At 38.0% G+C, this 20,009-nt stretch overlaps 1 protein-coding gene across 3 annotated transcripts in view; it reads right to left on the reverse strand.

Annotated features, from left to right (window-relative positions):
* Positions 1-20,009, reverse strand: part of bchs (WD repeat and FYVE domain containing 3 bchs) — a 1,877,108-nt gene that overhangs the window by 704,363 nt on the left and 1,152,736 nt on the right. For all 3 annotated transcript variants that reach the window (XM_090389621.1, XM_090389619.1, XM_090389620.1), the window contains exon 46: positions 4,912-5,044. In XM_090389621.1, coding sequence (XP_090245747.1) covers positions 4,912-5,044 — 133 coding nt within the window. The remainder of the gene's footprint in view (positions 1-4,911; positions 5,045-20,009) is intronic.

Below are 20,009 nucleotides of genomic sequence, written 5' to 3' on the forward strand. Positions count from 1 at the left end.
TATAATGCTTTTTATGCCAAACGTATTTTGTAAGTTTTGAGGTGCCAGATCTTTCTCAGTGAGGTATCGACTACAGTCTTCCATCTATGATTGACATTTACCACAGGATTTTAGGAAGTTCTAATGAAACAGCTGTACACAAACAAGAGGACTCTACCTGAATTTCTGGTTATTGATGTGTTGTCCAGCCATTATCCCATGCTGAAAGTAAGTTCCTATATATAATTTAAACTGGGTTCTGACATATTGCTTCTTTATATGGCAAATAATGCAAGAAAGCAAGCTAATAGAGCATCATAAAAAAAAAAAAAACCTAACCACCTCACCTGTTCATTCACACCAAGAAATTATCTACTTCTTCCTTTTTATCCGTAGCCGAGTGGGCAGGAGCGGGAGTGCAGTAGCACACGCTCTTTGAGTAGACCGGGGTTCAAGCCCCTGACTGCTGAATACGGTCGATCTGCCAACCCGCACTGGACCAGCGTGGCAGATTATGGTCCATTTCCCTCAGCATGAATTGTTGAGGAGGCTTCCATCCTGCAGTGGGTTGATAATGGCTGCACTTTACTTTTTACCCATTTCCACAACAACAGATTATTATTATTATTATTACTATTAGCCATATGGTGCAAGGAAGCCTGAGACTTATTCTGCACCAACCAAAAGAAATACCCAAGTTACCACGTGTGTGTGTGTGTGTGTGTGTGTGTGTGTGTGTGTGTGTGTGTGTGTGTGTGTGTGTGTGTGTGTGTGTGTGTGTGAGAGAGAGAGAGAGAGAGAGAGAGAGAGAGAGAGAGAGAGAGAGAGAGAGAGATTTGTTATTTGGTTTTTTTTTAGGAGCATTAAACTAAGGCCATATTTCTCCAGGATATGCGGTCATTCCCTGACCTTTCCGCATCCTCCGTATTTGGTGGTGACGGGCTTGAACCCCGGTCTAATCAAGAAGTGTGTGCTACGCACTGCTCCTTCCCACCTGGCTACGGAGGCGCCAGAGAGAGAGAGAGAGAGAGAGATCAGTCAGAAGAAGAAAGGAATCAGCAAGAAAGAGAAGAATAATGATATCCAGCTCAGGACCCTGGGTGTGCCAAGCCCAAACTCACCAGATGTGAGTCCCTGGGTGGGAGTTTATTATAACAGTCAACCACCTGCTGGCTGAAGGCAAACTTCAGCACATTTATTCTGTAAACATCTTTCCTAAATTTGAATTTATGCCCTAAAATGTTTACAGACCTATCTAAAACAGGATGTGACAGAGCCAAAGAAAATGACATTGGGTGTATTTTGGGTGAAAAGAATGAAAGGAAATTAAGCAGGGACTCACCATTTTGATGGGCACTGATGAGAGCTTGAAGAACAGGGTGGCTGACTTCAAAAGAATTAAAATGTGGGGAACTGTTAAGAGATGTTCTTGACCTCACCCAGGACAAAGTTAAAATTCTACTGGATAATCCCAGTAATTTTGAAGCACTTCAAAATTTCTCAACTCCTGTTTTCTCCACAAGGACTCAAATTAGGTCATGGAAGCCTTGATTTTCCCGTGATTGTAACAGGAAATGGATAAGGATTAAACCTGTTTATGTCTTTTGCCTTATCTTCATGCTTTACTTTCAATAGTCTGACTCTAGTTTGGAGTAAATCAACCAGTAGTGTGTTTTTTTTTTTTTTTTTTTTTTGCTGGTGCCCAGGTTTGGGCAGCCTGGGTACAGTAATATGTTGGCATTTACAGGTACAGCATTACCTCCTGCGGATGAGGGATTTTGTGCATTGCACACACACAGTAGAAAAAGGCTTGTAGCTAGATTGTCTGTTATTCAAGACTGGGCATCCTAAGTATAGGGTATCCATTGGTTTTGCACTACCTGCAGTAGATGCAATAAAAGACTGGAAACAGGTCCAGCTCCAGTAAACAGGACTGAGCAGCCTGGGCATGGGATTTTGCTGCATACACAGGTATAGCACTACCTCCTGTGAATGCGGGATTTTGTGCACTGCACACATATAGTGGAAAAGGCCTGTAGTGTGGTATTCAGGACTGGGCAACCCGAGTATGGGGTCAATGTATCCACTGTTTTGCACCACCTCCAGCGGATGCAGTAAAATACAGGAAACATGTCCTCGGCTCCATGTGCCGAGGATGGCCACTGGGCAGAAGTTGTCCAAGTGATGGCTACTCCCTGGTGGCAAAGAAGCCTGACACACACACACCGCATTTACTAACATTACATATATATTCATTAACCACACGTCAGGCCCATTTTACAGTTTCTGTATTTCATTACAGCGACACTAGGTGGAGATGGACATTAGTCTGGGAGCCACCATAGGCAGGGTACACATATAAACATACATGTACTTTCTGTACACCCATATTCAAATTCGGCATCTTTATATCTGAGTGATATCATGTTTCTAATTTCCCAACAATGTCGGCATTTGATGTCTTGACAAACACTTCAGAGTCATCAAATCCATTTACTATGCTCCTAGAATAGTTTCTATTTCTTGCAAAAAAAAAGAGCATCTACTGATCTTTTTCTAATCTCTTTTTTTTTATGAAACCCCCAAATGTGAAAGGTATCAAAACCTTTCATGTTTGGGGTACTTATTACCATGCATGGATTGAAGGAGATGGGGAGAGAGGGGATGCCAGAAACTTTGCTCTTGTCGTTAAACATGGATTTCACCACTTCAAGCCTCCAATAAGCCAAGTGATGGTATTGCCTCACAAATGTTGCTTCCTCTGCATTAAAAAAAAATAATTTTATTTTTTGCTTGTAAAATTACTTCTCTTCTAAACAACTACTTGTTCTGTAGAAATCTCAAATCCACCCTACTATGCAACATTGGATAATGATCTCAAAAACCCTTTCAAGCTTCTAAAATATACAAAAGATGGCAGTCATCTAAGTAATGACCTGGCTCTTACAAAGTGTCTCCACTCACTGCCTCAAACTTTCAATGTGTGCTGCATACCTATACTTACTCCCATGGGCACTCTTCCGAATTGGCATCCATAATTCCCCTACACTCTTGCAAACCAGTCAAATGTGCTGCAACTGACAAATGAAAAGGTACTGTGACTTTTCATTTGTCAGTAACTCTAGAGTAACATACCAACTATGTGGTACTTGGATCTGAACACTTGTGGAGAATGAAAAACACCTGGGGGGGGGGGGGTAATTGTGCAGTCAGATATGAAGTTTTCAGAGCACTGCAGACAGGCTGCCAGAGCAGTTCATGGGGTCATGTCAATGATATATAGGAACTGCTAGAAGGAATAAGGAGGTGGTTATACTTTTGCATAAGGTAATGGTCAGGCCACAATTTGAGTACTGCATACAGGTCTGGATGCCCCATTTTAAGAAGGATGTAGAGCTGCTAGAAAGAGTACATAGAAGGGAAATGAGATTGGTGAGGAAAACAAAGGAGTGCTCTTACCAAGAAAGATTTGGTAAGAGCACTCCTTTGTGGAAGTATTTGTTAAGTTCTGCAAATTTTAGTATTAGCTGAGGCATATGATGCAAGAAAGCAAGCTTATATAGCACTAGTCAAAAGAAAAAAAAAAAAAAAAAAAAACCCATTTCACCCACCTGTTCACTCCAAATGTTTGTCTAGTTCAGCTTTAAATTTATTTAAGCTATCAACTTCCATAACAACAGATGGAAGCCTGTTCCAACAATCAACTACCTGCTGGATAAAGGCAAACTTCTGCACATCTATTCTACAACTGTCTTTTCTCAGTTTGAATCTATGCCCCCCTCATGTTCTTAATCTGAACAAGCGGAAGTTCCAGCATCTAGAGACTAGGCACCTTTGAAGTGATCTGACTGAGGTATATAAGACTTTCAATGGTTCGAGCAAGCTGAATGTTGATGGGATTCTTCCTCTTGTTCAGATTACACACTTTAATTCAAAATAAATTCAAATTGAGGAAAGCATAAATTCAAATTAAGGAAAGAGAGTTGCAGAATAGATGTGTGGAAATTTGCCATAAGCCAATATGTGTCTGATTGCTGGAACAAACTTCCAGCTGTTCTTATGGAAGTTTATAGTTTAAATAGATTCAAGGAAGAAATGAACATGCTTTCTTGCATCACTGCATCATCATATGCCACTACTAATGCTAATCAGTCAGCATCCATTCACTGTCCAACCACCATATTCACAGAAACAACTTTTTCGCTTTCTCATTTATCCCAATTACTTTCTTTTTTTTTTTTGGATAATTCGCTTGCACATGCATATTTCAAAAAATATAATCTACAGAAATCTAATATTAAAAACAGCAAGAGCTTCTTTTTAATATTAGATTAACAAGCCATAGTAACTATAAGTGATCAGTATTTTCAATCTGAAGGATATTCAAGTATAATGTTAACAATATCTTCTGTTTTCTTGGCCTTCACAACATACCTCTAGCAGTAAGTACTATAGGTTTTAATAACTTTCATGTTTGGGTTTCATTAAAAAAAAAAAAAAAAAAAGTGCTAGTATATCTCATCTGTTTTTCAGCTCACAGCAAATAAAATTTAAATACAGATAAGCAAGAAATAGCACAGAAAATCAGAGTAGGAAATCACAACTGTTAGCCTCCGTTATATGATTTAGATTTGAAACTGAAAAACTTCTCAGGAATTCAGATCCAAAATTTGATAAAACTGAAGCAAGTGATAAAAAAATATATATACGGAAGATATTACTGCATCAAAACATTTAAAAAGTTTTTAAATTTTATTTTTAAATACTGATTTGATTTTTGGTAATAATTCCACACTAATGTTTGGAAGTCAAGTCAAAACAAGTAAAAATGAATATTTAAAGTATTTATGAACATTATCATTTTTGAAAATTTTGAGAAGAAACTCACTCTAGAGATTAAGGAATTCTTGATTTTTAAAAATCGTTTGTTACCTTCAGTCATGTCCAAGAGCCATTTATCCAAAAGTGATCCTACAGGAGGTCCCCACAAAGCCCGTTCTCTTGTAAGTTCTGTTTCTGTTTGCAGCCATTCATCAAACACATACTTCTGAAGATACTGCTGACTCTGTAAAGAAAACACATAAAAATCATCTAAAACATGTATAAAACAATGAGATTACACTTATTTCAAAATAAGATTACCTTTCTTCTACACTTCACAGAATTTTTAAATTTAACAGCGAACACAAACTTTGGAATTGAGACTTTTGTTAATGAAGAATTATCAAACTGAAATAAATCTCAATGATTAATGGATTAATGCTTTTAACCGATTAGCTATTACTATGAAAAAAAGAAACCGAGGTTAACTGAATCATTAGTACAGCAGAGAGCAGGGATAGGAAGAACATGAAACTGAATAACAGTGCTCGCAGTAATTTTAATAATGCTAATGATATTCACATAAATTATATTAATAAGAGAATACATATTATAATCCTTATCTCAGAGTCTTTATCTGCAGTCTTTTCCATTATTAGTGGAAAAATATTTAAAAATTTAGTCTGCGGTTACACTGTTAAAGAGAAAAGAAAACAACACATCAATCTGGATTTTGTTAAGGTCATTCCTGAACTAGACAAACACTATTTCCTCACACTTGGATGGTTGGTCAACTGCTATTGTACTGGCATCATCTTTACACGAATATCATAGCCAATGTATCCATTACAAAATTCTGTTGTTTTCTGATAGTGGAAAATGTAGACAACTGTTGGTTGTGCAGCAGTTGATGAATCTTGGGGCATACTGAGATCCAAATGAACCAGAAATTGTAGTCTGTTTCAGAAAGGACAATGACAAAATGAGAGGCCACATCCAGCACAAGACATGGAGCAGCTATTTATCAGGGTCTTCCACTACTCTTAGAGTCTCTGAAAAATTCCTGAATGTTAACTGTACACAACATAGATGCACTGAAATTTGTCATAATTATTAGTTAAATAAATTTAGGGAGATCAATTATTATATGTATTGTGTGCATGTGCGTGTCATAGCTGGCAGCTACATTTTTGATTATCATAGTGAAGTATCTCTCCCACCGATTTTCACAAGTCTGCCTCATCATGAATCATCGAGAGACTAACTTGTGGAATGGCTAGGCATGCCATCCGCAATAGGTGGAATCAATTCCAAGAAACCCAAACTATGTGTAGACATAAAGGTCACAGTTAGACTATCAACAATGCCAAGACAAGGCTGCAATTTCTCTATCCTCACCTACTACAATCATTGCTTGAATATTATTATTGTACTAGATGTTTTTCAGTAGCAACAAGAACAAGAGTAGCAAACCAAACTACCAGCATCCAATATCTACTGCACAGATATGGACTCAAGTGGGAAGAACTAGGATGAGTGCTCTGCTGAGTGGCTAACATGACAGGGCCAGAAGGTCAGCACTCAAATATTGTATTGGATTAAGGAGTAATGATGCCATGTGCTATTCAAAGTTGATACGACCCTGGTACATACACAAGAACTTCACTTCCAGAATCATCTGGAAATGGGCTTGACTGCAGACAGGTATAGAGGTGAGATCCTATAATCTATGGTTATTCTTCACACTGGTGTTGTAAATGAAGAGCATGTTCTGAGGGTAGACAATAGCCACCCAATAAGGCACAGCTGGTCAACAATATGCTGGATAATGAGGATATCATCTACATATTTTGGCCTACATGCTTCTCCAAATCAGAATTTTATCAACCACGTCTAGGATGCCCTGGGAAGGTGCATAGCAACTCGTCTGGCCCATTCAGAGACACTTGATCAATTGGACACAGAGTGGCAAATAATTCTGCAACAACTCATAGATAACTTAATTTTATTGATGTATTGCAGTTGAGAACCATATCTAGTAGTTGTTAGGGCCTTACAACACTGAAGTTTTTGTCACTGAACATGCCGTGTACAATTGTGACAAAAACTGTTCCAAAAAACTTAGTACATTGCTTTGAGGTGTCATATTCCAATAAACCTATAGTTACTGATCCCACTGGAATTGCTAGAATATTATCAACATACCTATGATAAATGGTTATTTCTCAGATGGATTAATGTAAGAAGTGGGGTTCCCCAAGGTTCAGTATTGGGACCACTGTTGTTTTTGATTTTTGATTTTCTTAAATGACATCAATGAAGGGACAGAGGGCATGACGTCTAAATTTGCAGATGATGTAAAGATTGATAGAGTAGTTAATAATCATCACCAAGCAGAGCTTCTTTAGAGTGATCTAGATAGACTTCAGGGATGGTCAGAAAAGTGGCAGCTATGCTTCAATTCAGCAAAATGCAAGGTCTTACACCTGGGAAACATTAACCCCAAAATAACTATACACTTGGTAGAGTTGATCTAAAGCCGATAGTGGAGGAAAGGGACTTGGGTATTACAATACGGTCAGACATGAAGTTCTTTGAGCATTGTAGACTGGTTGCAAAGAAGGCCCATGGTGTCCTATCGATGATTTATCAAACAATGGCGAGTAGAGATATGGACGTCATCAACCACGTCTAGGATCATATATATGGTATTCCCATTAGGCTGTGGTATTCCCATTAGGCTGTGGTTAGACCACACTTGGAATATTGTTTTCATGTATGGAGACCACACATAAAGAAAGACATTGTGCTTTTTGAAAGGGTGCAAAGACAGGTAACTTGCCTGGCGAGATCGGCAAAGGGTGAAGTCTTTCCTCCATATGAGGAAAGACTTCGAATATGTGGGTTGCAGAGCTTGGAAACTAGGCACCTTGGAGGAGACTTGATTGGGATGTTTAAGGCATAAGCAAAATGAATAAGGACAAAATTTTCATGGTTAAAATGATTCTAGAACAAGAGGCCATAATTTCAAGTTATGGGGGAGGGGTGCTTAGACTGGATTGCAGAAAGTTTTATTTCAGCCAGTGAGTTATAAATTACTGGAATAAGTTATTTACATGTGTGGTTGAGTGGCTGAGAGTTTGAGGAAATTTAAAGGTCAGCTTGATGGTTACTTACAGGAGGAGGAAAATGTATAGGTTGTCTGTTTCCTTTCCTTTTCTCTCTCTATACACTAAAAAAGTTTTCCTCCTGGTAATATTTATTCAAGCCAATGAGAGAAAGGGGGGATGTGGGTGATGTGGTACAAGTGGGCAGGGCAATTACGTCATTACAAATGCACAGGTAAATAATTATAGGTGATTTCCTGATTAGATTTTTACCACTGCATTATAATGTTAGTATATTAATATAATTACAAGAGGGGTGTAGAAGATTTGACTTACTTCATCATACCTCTACATTTTACGTGGGACAAAACAGGAAATAAATGGCATTGATGTAAAAATGTGTGTAAAGTGGTCACTAGGTTGAATAGTGTCTTACTGTGAGATGTCGAGAGGTTTCATTTGAAATTATTGTTATGCAAAGCGAAACGTCTAAGGTGTTTCGAAGACGTGTGAACAGAGTAGTGTACGAGACTTTTCAAGAAGTTGCTCGAGTGGCCGGTCTAAGCAAATCAGTTGAGCATGTGAAGGAAATTATTTTCAAAGTAATGATGCTGAGCAGGTTAAGACGGTTTTTTTGTATATTTAATATTGGCTGGGGGTTGGCGAGCAAAGTGAGCAGGGGCAGAGCCCCCTAGTTATTTATTATATATACTATTTTTTCTTACGTCTTTTTTTTTTGATGGTGCAGCACAAGCCTTAGGCTTCCTTGCACAAAATGACCATTAGTAATACTAATACATTAACTAGTTCACGAAGTACTAATTTCATCATATACAAACAAACTATACTTCATTTGCACTGCTGTGATCTCCTAACTGTTTTGACCAGTGGTGTGTGTGCTGTTAAGCAGAAAAATAAATATACTTTCCATAAGCAGCTGCAATAAATTGTAGTTTAAAATTTTATAAATATTAATAAGCAGTTCCATTGCAAATTTCAACAGGTAGACATGGAAAAAATTATCAGCCTAACATTATTAAAAAAAAAAATCTGCAATAGAAACAAATATCTCAGAATTTCAAAGCACAAAGCATTATTAACCATGATTAAAAATAATAATAAAATACTAAAACACACTATATGCCTACATTAAAATGAAGACTTGGACCTGGAGGATGTGGAGGGATGCAATATCAGATGATGAACAATATTTTAAGGTAGGGCAGACTTAAGATTTGTACAGAGCAAGTACTTGTTTAGAAATAAATAACTCCAACAGCAAAACAAAAAAAAAAAAAAGTTTTTATAATGCAGAGAAAGTAATATTTCTGATATGTCTATGCAGACAGAGAGAGAGAGAGAGAGAGAGAGAGAGAGAGAGAGAGAGAGAGAGAGAGAGAGAGAGAGAGAGAGAGAGAGAGTGCGATTAGAAGTCAGGAAAATTCCTAACAGAGATATCTGATCTTCTCTAGAAATCTGAGAGATTTCTAGAAAAAGAATGCATTTCTGAGAGTCATGGAACTTAAGCATTGAAGAAGGAGGCTACTTTTTCAAGCTATAAGAATGATTGAAATTAAATAACTCTACCACACTGGAGAATTACCTGGAGATCAGCATTTAAGGATGTTTGAGAAGTTGAAGCAGTTTGCGCAAGGCAATGTTTCTCAAACTAGAAGGTGGAATGCAACGTACTATCATAAGCAAAATTATAGATAGGATTTCCAGTCAGTGGAAGAATGTCATTAATATACAAGAAGAAAAGGGTGAAAAAAGCTCAACATTGGGGAATATCAACATTACTGGAGAATGTCAGAAAAAGAGAGCCATTTACCATCACCAGCAAGAGAGAGAGCTGGATAGCCAATTGCAAATCAGTCACCACTCTCTAAGATGGCTCTTTCACTCTGTTCTTCTTTTGTGTAAAAATAATCAAAAGGTTTAGATTTCAAGAACAAGTGGTGAAATGCTATCAATACAGTAGCTTTCTTAGCATCAAGCTTGTTCAAAATTCTTGAAATCCGGATGACAGAAGACCATGGGAGGCACTGAATGGAGTGTACTGCAGGAGGTGGTTTACTAAGATTTTCAATAGACAAGGGATAACTGTTTTACAAATATTGCCAGCTTCAGTGCAAGAAGAAAGTAAGGGTGGAGATTTTGATACAAGAAAATTTAAATATAAAACATTCTTATCTTGAACAGTCTTGGCACATTTGTTGGAAAACCAATAAAGGATGAGATTTCAAGGCCGAATGCGGAATAAAGGATTTCATCCTTGCAAGAATAATTTTAATGACATCAGAATATAAATAAATAAATAAATTTTCTATTTATACTCCGGCACGACAACCAAGTCAGTAGAGTTTACAATAAATCATCAATACAAATATTTATCGCATTTAGTAGTCACGGGCTTGAACCCCAGTCCCCTCAAGGTCAGGAAGTGGTCAGGGGCGAGAGTGCTATGCACTCTCGCTCCTGACCACTCAGCTACGTCAGGCCATATATTTCAAACATTACTACTAATCAAGGAAAATTGTTCATTTTCATTGTTAGATTAATTGAACTATCTTGGCATTACAGGAATGAGAGATAGAATGATCTACATATTTCATCGAACTACACCTTATAATGCCAAAAATAAATTGAGGATGAGAATGCTCATGAGAGAGAGATGAGCTGCATTGTAGAAGACATCACCAGGCTCTGTGGTGGAACCCACATTTAGTTTCCAGAGCAAAGCTCCAGCGACCTGCCCATCACTTCCATCATGCAGTATGATTAATATCTTTTGAGGTTATGATGGGGAGATCCAATTTTCCTTATATTCTGAGTGTACAGCTCTAAAACAGTGTTCACAGGCAGACTGCCAGATAGTCCACTGGACCAAACATATTGGTAACTCTCTAGTAGGCTTCTGGATCGGTTAGTGTATAATCTTGCTGCCTTTAATCTGCCTGATAAAGACTGGAAGGAGTCCGAGTAATGTGTATGTGGAGTCATTGTCAAGGCCATGTTATTATCATTATCATTAGCCATATGGTGCAAGGAAGCCTGAGGATTATGCTGCATCAGCAAAAAAAAAATTTCCCAGTCACCCCGAGAGAGAGACAGAGAGAGAGAGAGAGAGAGAAAATCAAAAGTAGAAGGGGAATCACCAAGAAAGAGAAGAATGATGATATCTGGGTATATTCATGCCACGTGTTCACCATATCAAAAAACTTCATTACTTCACATAACATGTCCTCCCTACATTTTCTTACTACTGAAAACATTGACTAGTCAAACCGATAGAACAAAATTATCAGCAAAAACGTTTAAACCCCCCAAACACATCCTCGTACCTTTTACAAATATACGTGGTCTCAGTTCAAATCTCAATGATGTCCATTTCACATAGTCTGCCAAACCCAACATACTTTTTCTGACAGAATCCCAATTATAGGATGATTCAATCACTGCTCATCTCAGTTGTCCTAATTATTCACTATATGGTTCCTTTTGCTTTCAAACATGGTACTTGTGCACATATTTCTGCTCTGCCATTCCCTGTCAGAGACTAAGTAATTTGGAATTTCCTACTTTCTATCTTCTCTGGCTTAAAATCTCTTTGCCTATTCTGTCAAATTCATCTGTTGCCTCTATCATTATCCCAACTCCACTAATCACTTTTAAATCTGTGACTTCCTATCTTTGAAACTTAACTTTATCCAGTCCACCAACTTTCCTAACAGTGAAGTTATTTTCCTTGGTGATTTTAATGTTAACAACTCCAGCTGGCTTCCATTTTATAGTCATGCACATAGCAGGTCCGAGGACTGGGCAATACGGACAGTTGCCCGAATCAGCAAAAATTTTGGGATCGCCACATGACTGTTTGATTTGTTGTCTAAAAATTAATCAATGAATTGGTGTGCTCTTTCATAGAGTATGCCAGGTGCAGTACTTTTTGGAAATATCTAAAATGCGGCTGTCTTACAAGGTTTAGTTTTCCTTCTGGAAAGTCTATCATATAAAGTAGTGTTGTAGAAACTGAACATACAAGAACATTCTTTCTTTCTGTCGACTCTCAGAAAAAACAGGTGAAGGAATATAAGAATTAATCACTCAAATGCCAACTGATTTTAAACTTAATTTAGGCAACTGCAGAGGCCACGGTTATGACAATGGTGCCGTATGAAAGGCAAAAACAAAGGTGTCCAGGCTAAAATTTTAAAGCACAAATCCCAAGAGTTTTTTATGCCTTGTGAATGTCACTCTTTAAATTTAGTAATTGGGGACAGTGTAGCAAGTTCAACATTTTCTCGTGTAATACATAGGATTTACATATTGTTTACAGCTTTGGCTTATAGGAGGGGATTGCTGGAACATTAGGTGGGAATGTAGAGTTAAAAGGGTTAAACGATTAGAAATTAAATTTTAGAATTAAGGAACGCCTTAACTGGGTTGGCCAAAAACCCAAGCACTGAATCCATTTATTTATCCGAAGTTGAAACTCTAATAGTAAAAAATAATAGTAAAGATTTTAGCTTTTTGATTACACTTTGCATATGGAATATTTTATTTAAAGTCAATATGGTAAGCAAATCAGTGCAGGGACCTGACATGGACAGAGGCACTACAGCCATGCTTAAACAGAACTGTACAGAATTTCTAAAGAAATACAGAAACTCTGGTCATGTAGAAACCTTGAGATCAGCAAAATGTTTGGCAGAAAGATTAAATGTAAAATATGAATTTAGAAATAACTGATTTGCCCATCATAATGATTTTAATGGCCATTCACTACAAGAAAGTGAAGAAAAAAAGATTTGAAAACAATGTTTTTAATGTAATATTAGACAATGCAATCATGTTCCTGACAGAAAGAGTTCAATAAATGGAAGAGTTTTATGATAATTGGGGGTTTTTTGTACATTATCAAAAAAGATATGGGCCATGATGAATTATTAAAAAGGTGCAACAAAACTTGAAATATAACTTAGTGATATCAGTGAATGTGATATAAATGGTAAAGAGTTATGCCAAGAAATTGAGGCGTTGGTGGTACTTTTGACTGAAAATGTACCTGATAATGCTTTAGGTATATTGAAGTTTATAAATTCAAACAAAACGCAAGATATGCTAACAAACTTATGGATTGCATTGTGAATTATGCTAATGATCCCTACAATTGTGGCAAGTGAAGGTTCAGAAAACTTAATAAAATTTAATAATTCAGAAAATTTAATAAAAACATACCTGCAATAGTGCATGACAGAGACAAGTTGAATTCGCTGGCAATTCTATCTATCGAAATGGCACAGTAGCAAAACTGGATTTGTCAGAAATTATTAATAACTTTGCTTTGTCAGAAATTATTAATAACTTTGCTGACATGAAATCTAGGAAGAAGGTACATTAAGTAGTAGTGGCATGTGATGAATGAAAGCAAGTGTATGAGCTTATGCAGCATCAGCCAAAAAAAAAAAAAAAAAAATCACACCATTCCCTCCAAATGCCTGTCCAGTTCCTCCTTAAATTTATTTAACCTATCAACTTCAACAATGACAGGGATATTCAGGGATATTCATGTGTTGTTGTGGCGGATCCCAGGGTTCCCCACATAAGCTGCTATTGTACTTCTTGTGTTGAAGCTTATGCCAAAACCGGCCAATTGTATGTAGTGTGTTGGACGTGTAAGTGTTATGATGTGTTCTGTTGTTATGTTATCAGCCGGTGCCTGGCTCTTAGCAGGTAAGAAGCAGTAACACTTGGTCACTACGTCTCATCCCGCATCCCCGCCACGTAGAGGCGGCCAGGATCAATTATCTCCTGCTGGGCAAGGCCAGGGCATAACACCTGAGAGTGCCCAAAAAAAAGAATGAAGTGGAAAAAGAGGAATACAGAGGGAGAAGTTTGGGATCTGGGCAGGTAAATGGATAGAATAGGGGAGAATCAACAGAGGGACTCTCCAATAGTTAGAAGTGAGAAGTAAAGCAAGAATAAAGTAGGGAGAAGTGGACTAACTTCTCTAACCATGGAGACCTATCTCATGGAAAATTCCATCCTAGGAACTAGGATCAGCAAAACATCTTAATTTACAGTTTGCCTAACCCCTTGTAGGCAGAACGTCTTCAGTTGTTGAAGAAATAATTGATCTTCTAACAAAAAACACAGTGAAAGCAAATTCCACGAATTCTGAAAAGCTCCACAGAAAGACACTATGTGCAATATGTACAATATCCTCTTCTTCAGGAACACAGCAGAATATACACTATGTACAGATTCGTCCAATGTAATGTCAGGGTAATGCCATAACCTGGCCCAATAAATAAAATGTTTCAGGGTTAACGCAAAAGTAATATACATGTCCAAATCCTAGATGAGATCACATTAGGCAGGATTCAAAATTATGTTTTAAAAAGTTCTTGCCTAAATACAAGCTCTAAGAGAGCCCAAAAAGTCTAAGATAATCATCCAAGATAGTTAATAAGAGTTACTAGGAAAAGTCTGTAATATGAAATGTCACAGTGGTATTCAACAATGACAGATGGAAGTTTGTTCCAGCAATTAAGGCTAAAGGCAAATTTCTGCACATCTATTCTACATCTGTTTTTTCTTAATTTGAATTCATGCCCCCTTAGTTTCGTAATCTGAACAAGTGGAAGGATCCATCAGAATTCAGCGTTCTCAACCCATTCAAGGCCTTATACACCTCAATCAGATTACCATGCAGGTGCTTAGTCTCCAGCCACTGCAATTTGCAGAACTTAAGCCTCTTTTGGTAAGAGGATCCCTTCATTCTCCTCACCAATCTTGTTGCCCTTCTCTGTACATGCTCAAGCAAATCTACATCCTTCCTAAAATGAGGCCTCCAGACCTGAAAGCAGTACTCAAGGTGTAGCCTGACCATTGCCTTATACAGAGGGACAATCACCTCCTTTTCCCTGCTAGCAAAATTACTATATATCACTGACAAAACCCCATGACTTGCCCTGGCAGCCTGTCTACATTGCTCAGAAAACTTCACATCTGACTGCACAATTACTCCCAAGTCTTTTTCATTTTCTACCACCTTAAGTGTAGTACCACACAGTTGGTACATTTCTCTGAGGTTACTTCTACCCATATGCAGTATTTTGCATTTATCAAGGTTAAACTTCAGTTACTCTTAGCCCATCTGCCCAAACTTTCTAAATCCTGTTGCAGTAGCACACTGCCATTACTGTCATTAATAACCCTGCCAACCTTTGTATCATCTGCAAACTTCAACACTAAGCCTGATATACCTTCATCAATATCATTGATAAATATAAAAAACAGTGGACCAAACATCGAACCCTGTGGGACTCCATTAATAACATTACTCCACGAAGAGCAGCACCCATTAATTACCACCCTCTGTCTTCTCCCACTCAACCATCCTTTTATCCATTGTAGCAACTTACCCTTAATACCATTCTGCTCCAATTTGTATAATAGACTTCAATGCGCAACAGTGTCAAAAGCTTTCCTGAAATCCAAATATATGATATCAAAATTATTTTTTGCATCCAGCTCCTTTGTAACTACATCATAATACACTATCAAATTTGTGAGACAAGACTTTCCCTTAACAAACCCATGCTGTGTCTGAATTATTGCTGCAGTCTTGTCTAGATGATCCTGCAATGCATCTTTAACCAGTGACTCCATTATTTTACCTGGAACAGAAGTTAAACTAACTGGTCTGTAATTACTTGTGTCACCCTTTGATCCCCCTTTGTGAATTGGGGATATATTTGCACATCTCCAGTCCATGGGGAACCTCCCCTGAGTCCAAGGATGCTCTCATAATTATGGCTAAGGGTTTGCTTAGTTGCTTTGCTGCCTCCTTTAATATAACTGGATAGATCTCATCCACCCCAGGTGCCTTTCTTATGTTTAACTTCAACAATTTCTCCTCCACTTTGCTCTCAGTTATTACAAAATCATTAAGCACCCTGCTACAATTTGATAACCTTCTGCCATTTTCAAAGCTTAATAACTCCTCATGTGTGAATATAGATGCAAAAAATACTCATTCAGTTTTTAGAGAAATGTTATTGATTTCAATTGATTAAACATTAATTAATGGAAAGAATTGTGTTGTATTAAAATTTAATGTTCAAGTAAATTTTGAGATCGATAATTATAATAATTGATAGTTTTAATAAGTGTAGTGAAATGTGTGTATTGTATTGTATTTCCTTGTTGGAAATAATTAGATTGTATGTATTAGAGTATGTTATTATAATATTAACGCTATTTTTATAATCGCATCCTGATCATCAACTAAATAATGGGTAAGATATGATAGAAATTAATCTATCAGCCTTGAAATTAGTGTGTTGTTCAATTACAGTTCATTATGTTATTGCAGTTTTGAAGTTTAAAAATAAATTTAATTAAAATTCCTTGTGCATTTCATTACCTATGGAGTGGGAGGGGTGCATAAACATTTTTTTTTGCCCATGGTGTAAGTGGAGTCTAAAAGCCAGAAAATCATAATAAGAAAGTTATATCTATACAAATTAAATTCAGAAGAAATGCATCAAAAAAGGCTTTTTTTTTTATTTTTGTAGTGCAGCATTTTAAAATTTTTTTGATAATGATTTTTCTCTTGTATTTCCTGATAGAATAAGTAACATTAGTCTTTTCCGACTGCTTATTCATTGTAGTACAATATCAGGGCAACTCATGCAGGCATTCACAATATGAGATATAACAAACACAACACCATATCACCTACTTTGGTTTTACTATGAAATAACTTGTCAGATTAGTGACTTTTCCATTGCTTGAGGCTCTCAAGCCCTTAGCCTGTTTAAGTCTTTATTAACACATTGCACATCATATGGTATTTCTCATACTGTGGAGTGGCATTCGCTGAGAATATGTGTGTGTGTGTGTGTGTGTGTGTGTGTTACGATTGTTTATTGCCACATTAGCTGCAATGGGTATAGTGTACCTATTCATAGGATTATTAGAAAATAAATAAGAATGAAGCCAGCTCAATTTCATTTCAGTTCTATTCATAAAAGATCAAACATTCCAATTTGTTTCAAAAAACAGAAAAGATCATTAATATTTGCCTCCTCTCCAATGATATGATACATGTAATGTAAGATGCTTTACAGCAGCATGACCGAGAGGCAACCACAGAGAGTAATACTTCTGATCTGTTTATCAGCAGTGATTAATCAGGCATTAAGAATCTACAAATAAAGGAACTACTAGGTGGCAGTGATCACAGTGTATTGATGTGGGGTTTACTCAAAAATGTAACTACCATCAGGGGTAAAGGGAAAGGTTTTTTCTTTTGTAAAGGTGACTACAGTCGTCTCAGACAGTTTTTAAATTCTATACAGTGGAATGAACTGATGATAATGGTGAATTCTAAATGGGAAGATTTCAGGGACTTAATCTTGGAGGCTACTAGGCTTTTCATACCAAGAAATACTGTTCAAGGTTCAGGTCTAAATGGATGTTGGACAAATTAATGAGGCTCGTGGCAGAGAGCAAAAATGCATGGGATGCATATAAATTATCAGGTGACACAGAAGCCTACGGCAGATATAAGCTGGTCTTTAATCAAATCACAAAGGAGGTTAGCCAAGCTAAGAAAGATTATGAGAAATCTTTGGAAGAGGATGCAAAGAAAAACAGCAAAGACTTCTTTACTTATGTAAATTCTAGAAGGAAATGGATGAAACATATTGGTCAACTTGATATTGATGGTTTGATAGTTGGTGATTTTGCTCACGTAGCTGACAAACTGAATTCTGTAAGTAGTGGAGGCTAGAAGCATATCAAACTCTAACAGAGACTTAAATGATTTTGTAACAACTGAGAGCAAAGTGGAGAAGAAATTGTTGAAGTTAAACATAAGGCACCTGGGGTGGATGGGATCTACCCAGTTATATTAAAGGTGGTAGCAAAGGGAGTAAGCAGGCCGTTGGCCATGATTATGAGGGCATCCTTGGACTCAGGGGAGGACCCCGAGACTGGAGATGTGCAACTCTATCCCCAATGGTCCTTAAGAATTGACATTCTCAAGAACAGACATTCTCTCAGATATGCCATACAAGCTGTACTTGCTACCTGGGAGTCTAAAACGCTGATGGAACTGATATTCGGATGACATTTAAGTCAAGTAGACTCAATTTCGGAGAAGTCCGGACGGTCCGTGACAGCCAAATCCTCTGCTTGCACCTTCCCAATGGTGGATTGTTAGTAATCCTGGGTATAACCTCCATGCACAAGCACACTATAGGTGACCACCCAGATATGAACCAATGTAAGCAGGGGTCGAGGTGTGATACCCACACCACATGGAGGAATGTCACCCCTCTGTGTTACCAGGCAATACTAGGTGGTAGATGACTCTCACCAACCGGTGCAATACCACCACTTTGCTTATTGGAGGATTGAAGTGGTGGAACCCATGTTTAGTCTCCAGAGCTAAGTTCCGATCAACCCTTCCCCATCTCTTCCATCATGCAATATGACTGATGACTTTTGAGGTTATGACGAACATCATGGTGAGATCCAATCTTCCTTACATTTCGAGGGTACAGCACTAAAATGATGTTCACAGTCCAGCCGCTAGTTAGTAAACAGGACCGAACCTATTGGTAACTCTTTAGGAGGCTTACGGATCAGCTAGTGTATAATCTTGCTACCTCTACTCTGCCAGATAGTGACTGGAGGGAGTCCGAGCAGTGTGTATGTGGGAGGGCATTGTTGAGGCAACCTTATGTCAAGGATCTGGGTATATTCTTACCATGTGTTGTTGTTGGTGTAGATGTTTATCGGCACAAGGGCAACTTAGGCCAAAATGTACCTATTCTGGTATTTGGATAGATGCTGGAAATTTGCTTTATTTGATTTTGGAAATATTTATATAGTCTGGTTTGTTTAAGATAAGCAAAGAGCTCGTCCAGATTAGCATTGTTTCCCAACATGTGGGTTAGTGATAAAGGTTCTTGCATTTGCATCAGAGAGCGGAAGGTATGATTTTTGATGTGAGAATGAATTGAACAGTCTAAGAGAATATGCCGAACTGTAAGTTGTGATGAACAATTCATGCATATAGGAGGATTGTCGCACACGAGCAGGAACAAGTGGGTCAGGTGTGTGTGTGTGTGTGTGTGTCCGCCCTATGCATAGTCTTGCCAGTATTACCTCTTTATGCCTGTTTCACCTGTAGCTGGAGCTCCATAGTTGTGGTTCATGTTTAATTTAAAACAGTTTATTGTTCATATGGGTTTTCCAAACGTTTAACCACTGGTCTCTACAGATATGTCGGATATATGTTAGTAAATCGCAACCTCTGCTATACCCGATCCATCAATGCTGGTGTGCCGCAAGGTGGCGTTTTATCGGGGTTCTTTTTACTGCCCTCCTTATTCTGTTTGTGTGTAACAGAGATGATGTTATTACCTACGCCGACGATATAAAGTTCCTAACAGAAATACCACCATCAGCCGACAGAGGAGTGATCGCATCGGAAATCTGTAATAAGATCACAGCTTTCTCTAGCCATCTCAACCATTTCGGTCTTAAGCTGAACCCCCAAAAATCCGTTATTATGGTTTTTTCTCTGAAGAAGTGTCCCACATCCATACAACCCTCACTGAGGGTGCAGTTATTCCAAGTGTTACTAAACACAAAGATCTCGGTGTAACCTTCGACCCAAACCTTAGGTTCAACTGTCACATCAAATGTGTTCTACACAAGATCAGCCGAATGCGCTGGATTGCCCGTCAACATCTTCTTCATAATACAGATGCAAGAACCACAATCAGATATCTGGAAACCATTGTGTATCCCACCTTTCTGTATGCCTCTGAAATATGGGCATCCGCAGTACCTTCTCTCATGAAGCCCATCTTCGCCAGTGAATACTGGATATTGAAGTGGGCAACCCACAAACATCGACTCCCCCCTCAGCAGAGGACCACCAGCATGGCCGACCAACTCCAAATCCCGCGGCTGCCTCAAATAATCAGCATGAGGAGAACTGTGACCACAATCAAAATGCTGGTTGGCAAAATCAACTCCCCTGACTTCTGGGATATATGTCAGTGGCGTGTTCCA

This window comes from Mastigoproctus giganteus, chromosome 2 (assembly GCF_048544385.1).
Source record: "Mastigoproctus giganteus isolate SK-2022 chromosome 2, ASM4854438v1, whole genome shotgun sequence".
Lineage (NCBI taxonomy): Eukaryota > Metazoa > Arthropoda > Arachnida > Uropygi > Thelyphonidae > Mastigoproctus > Mastigoproctus giganteus.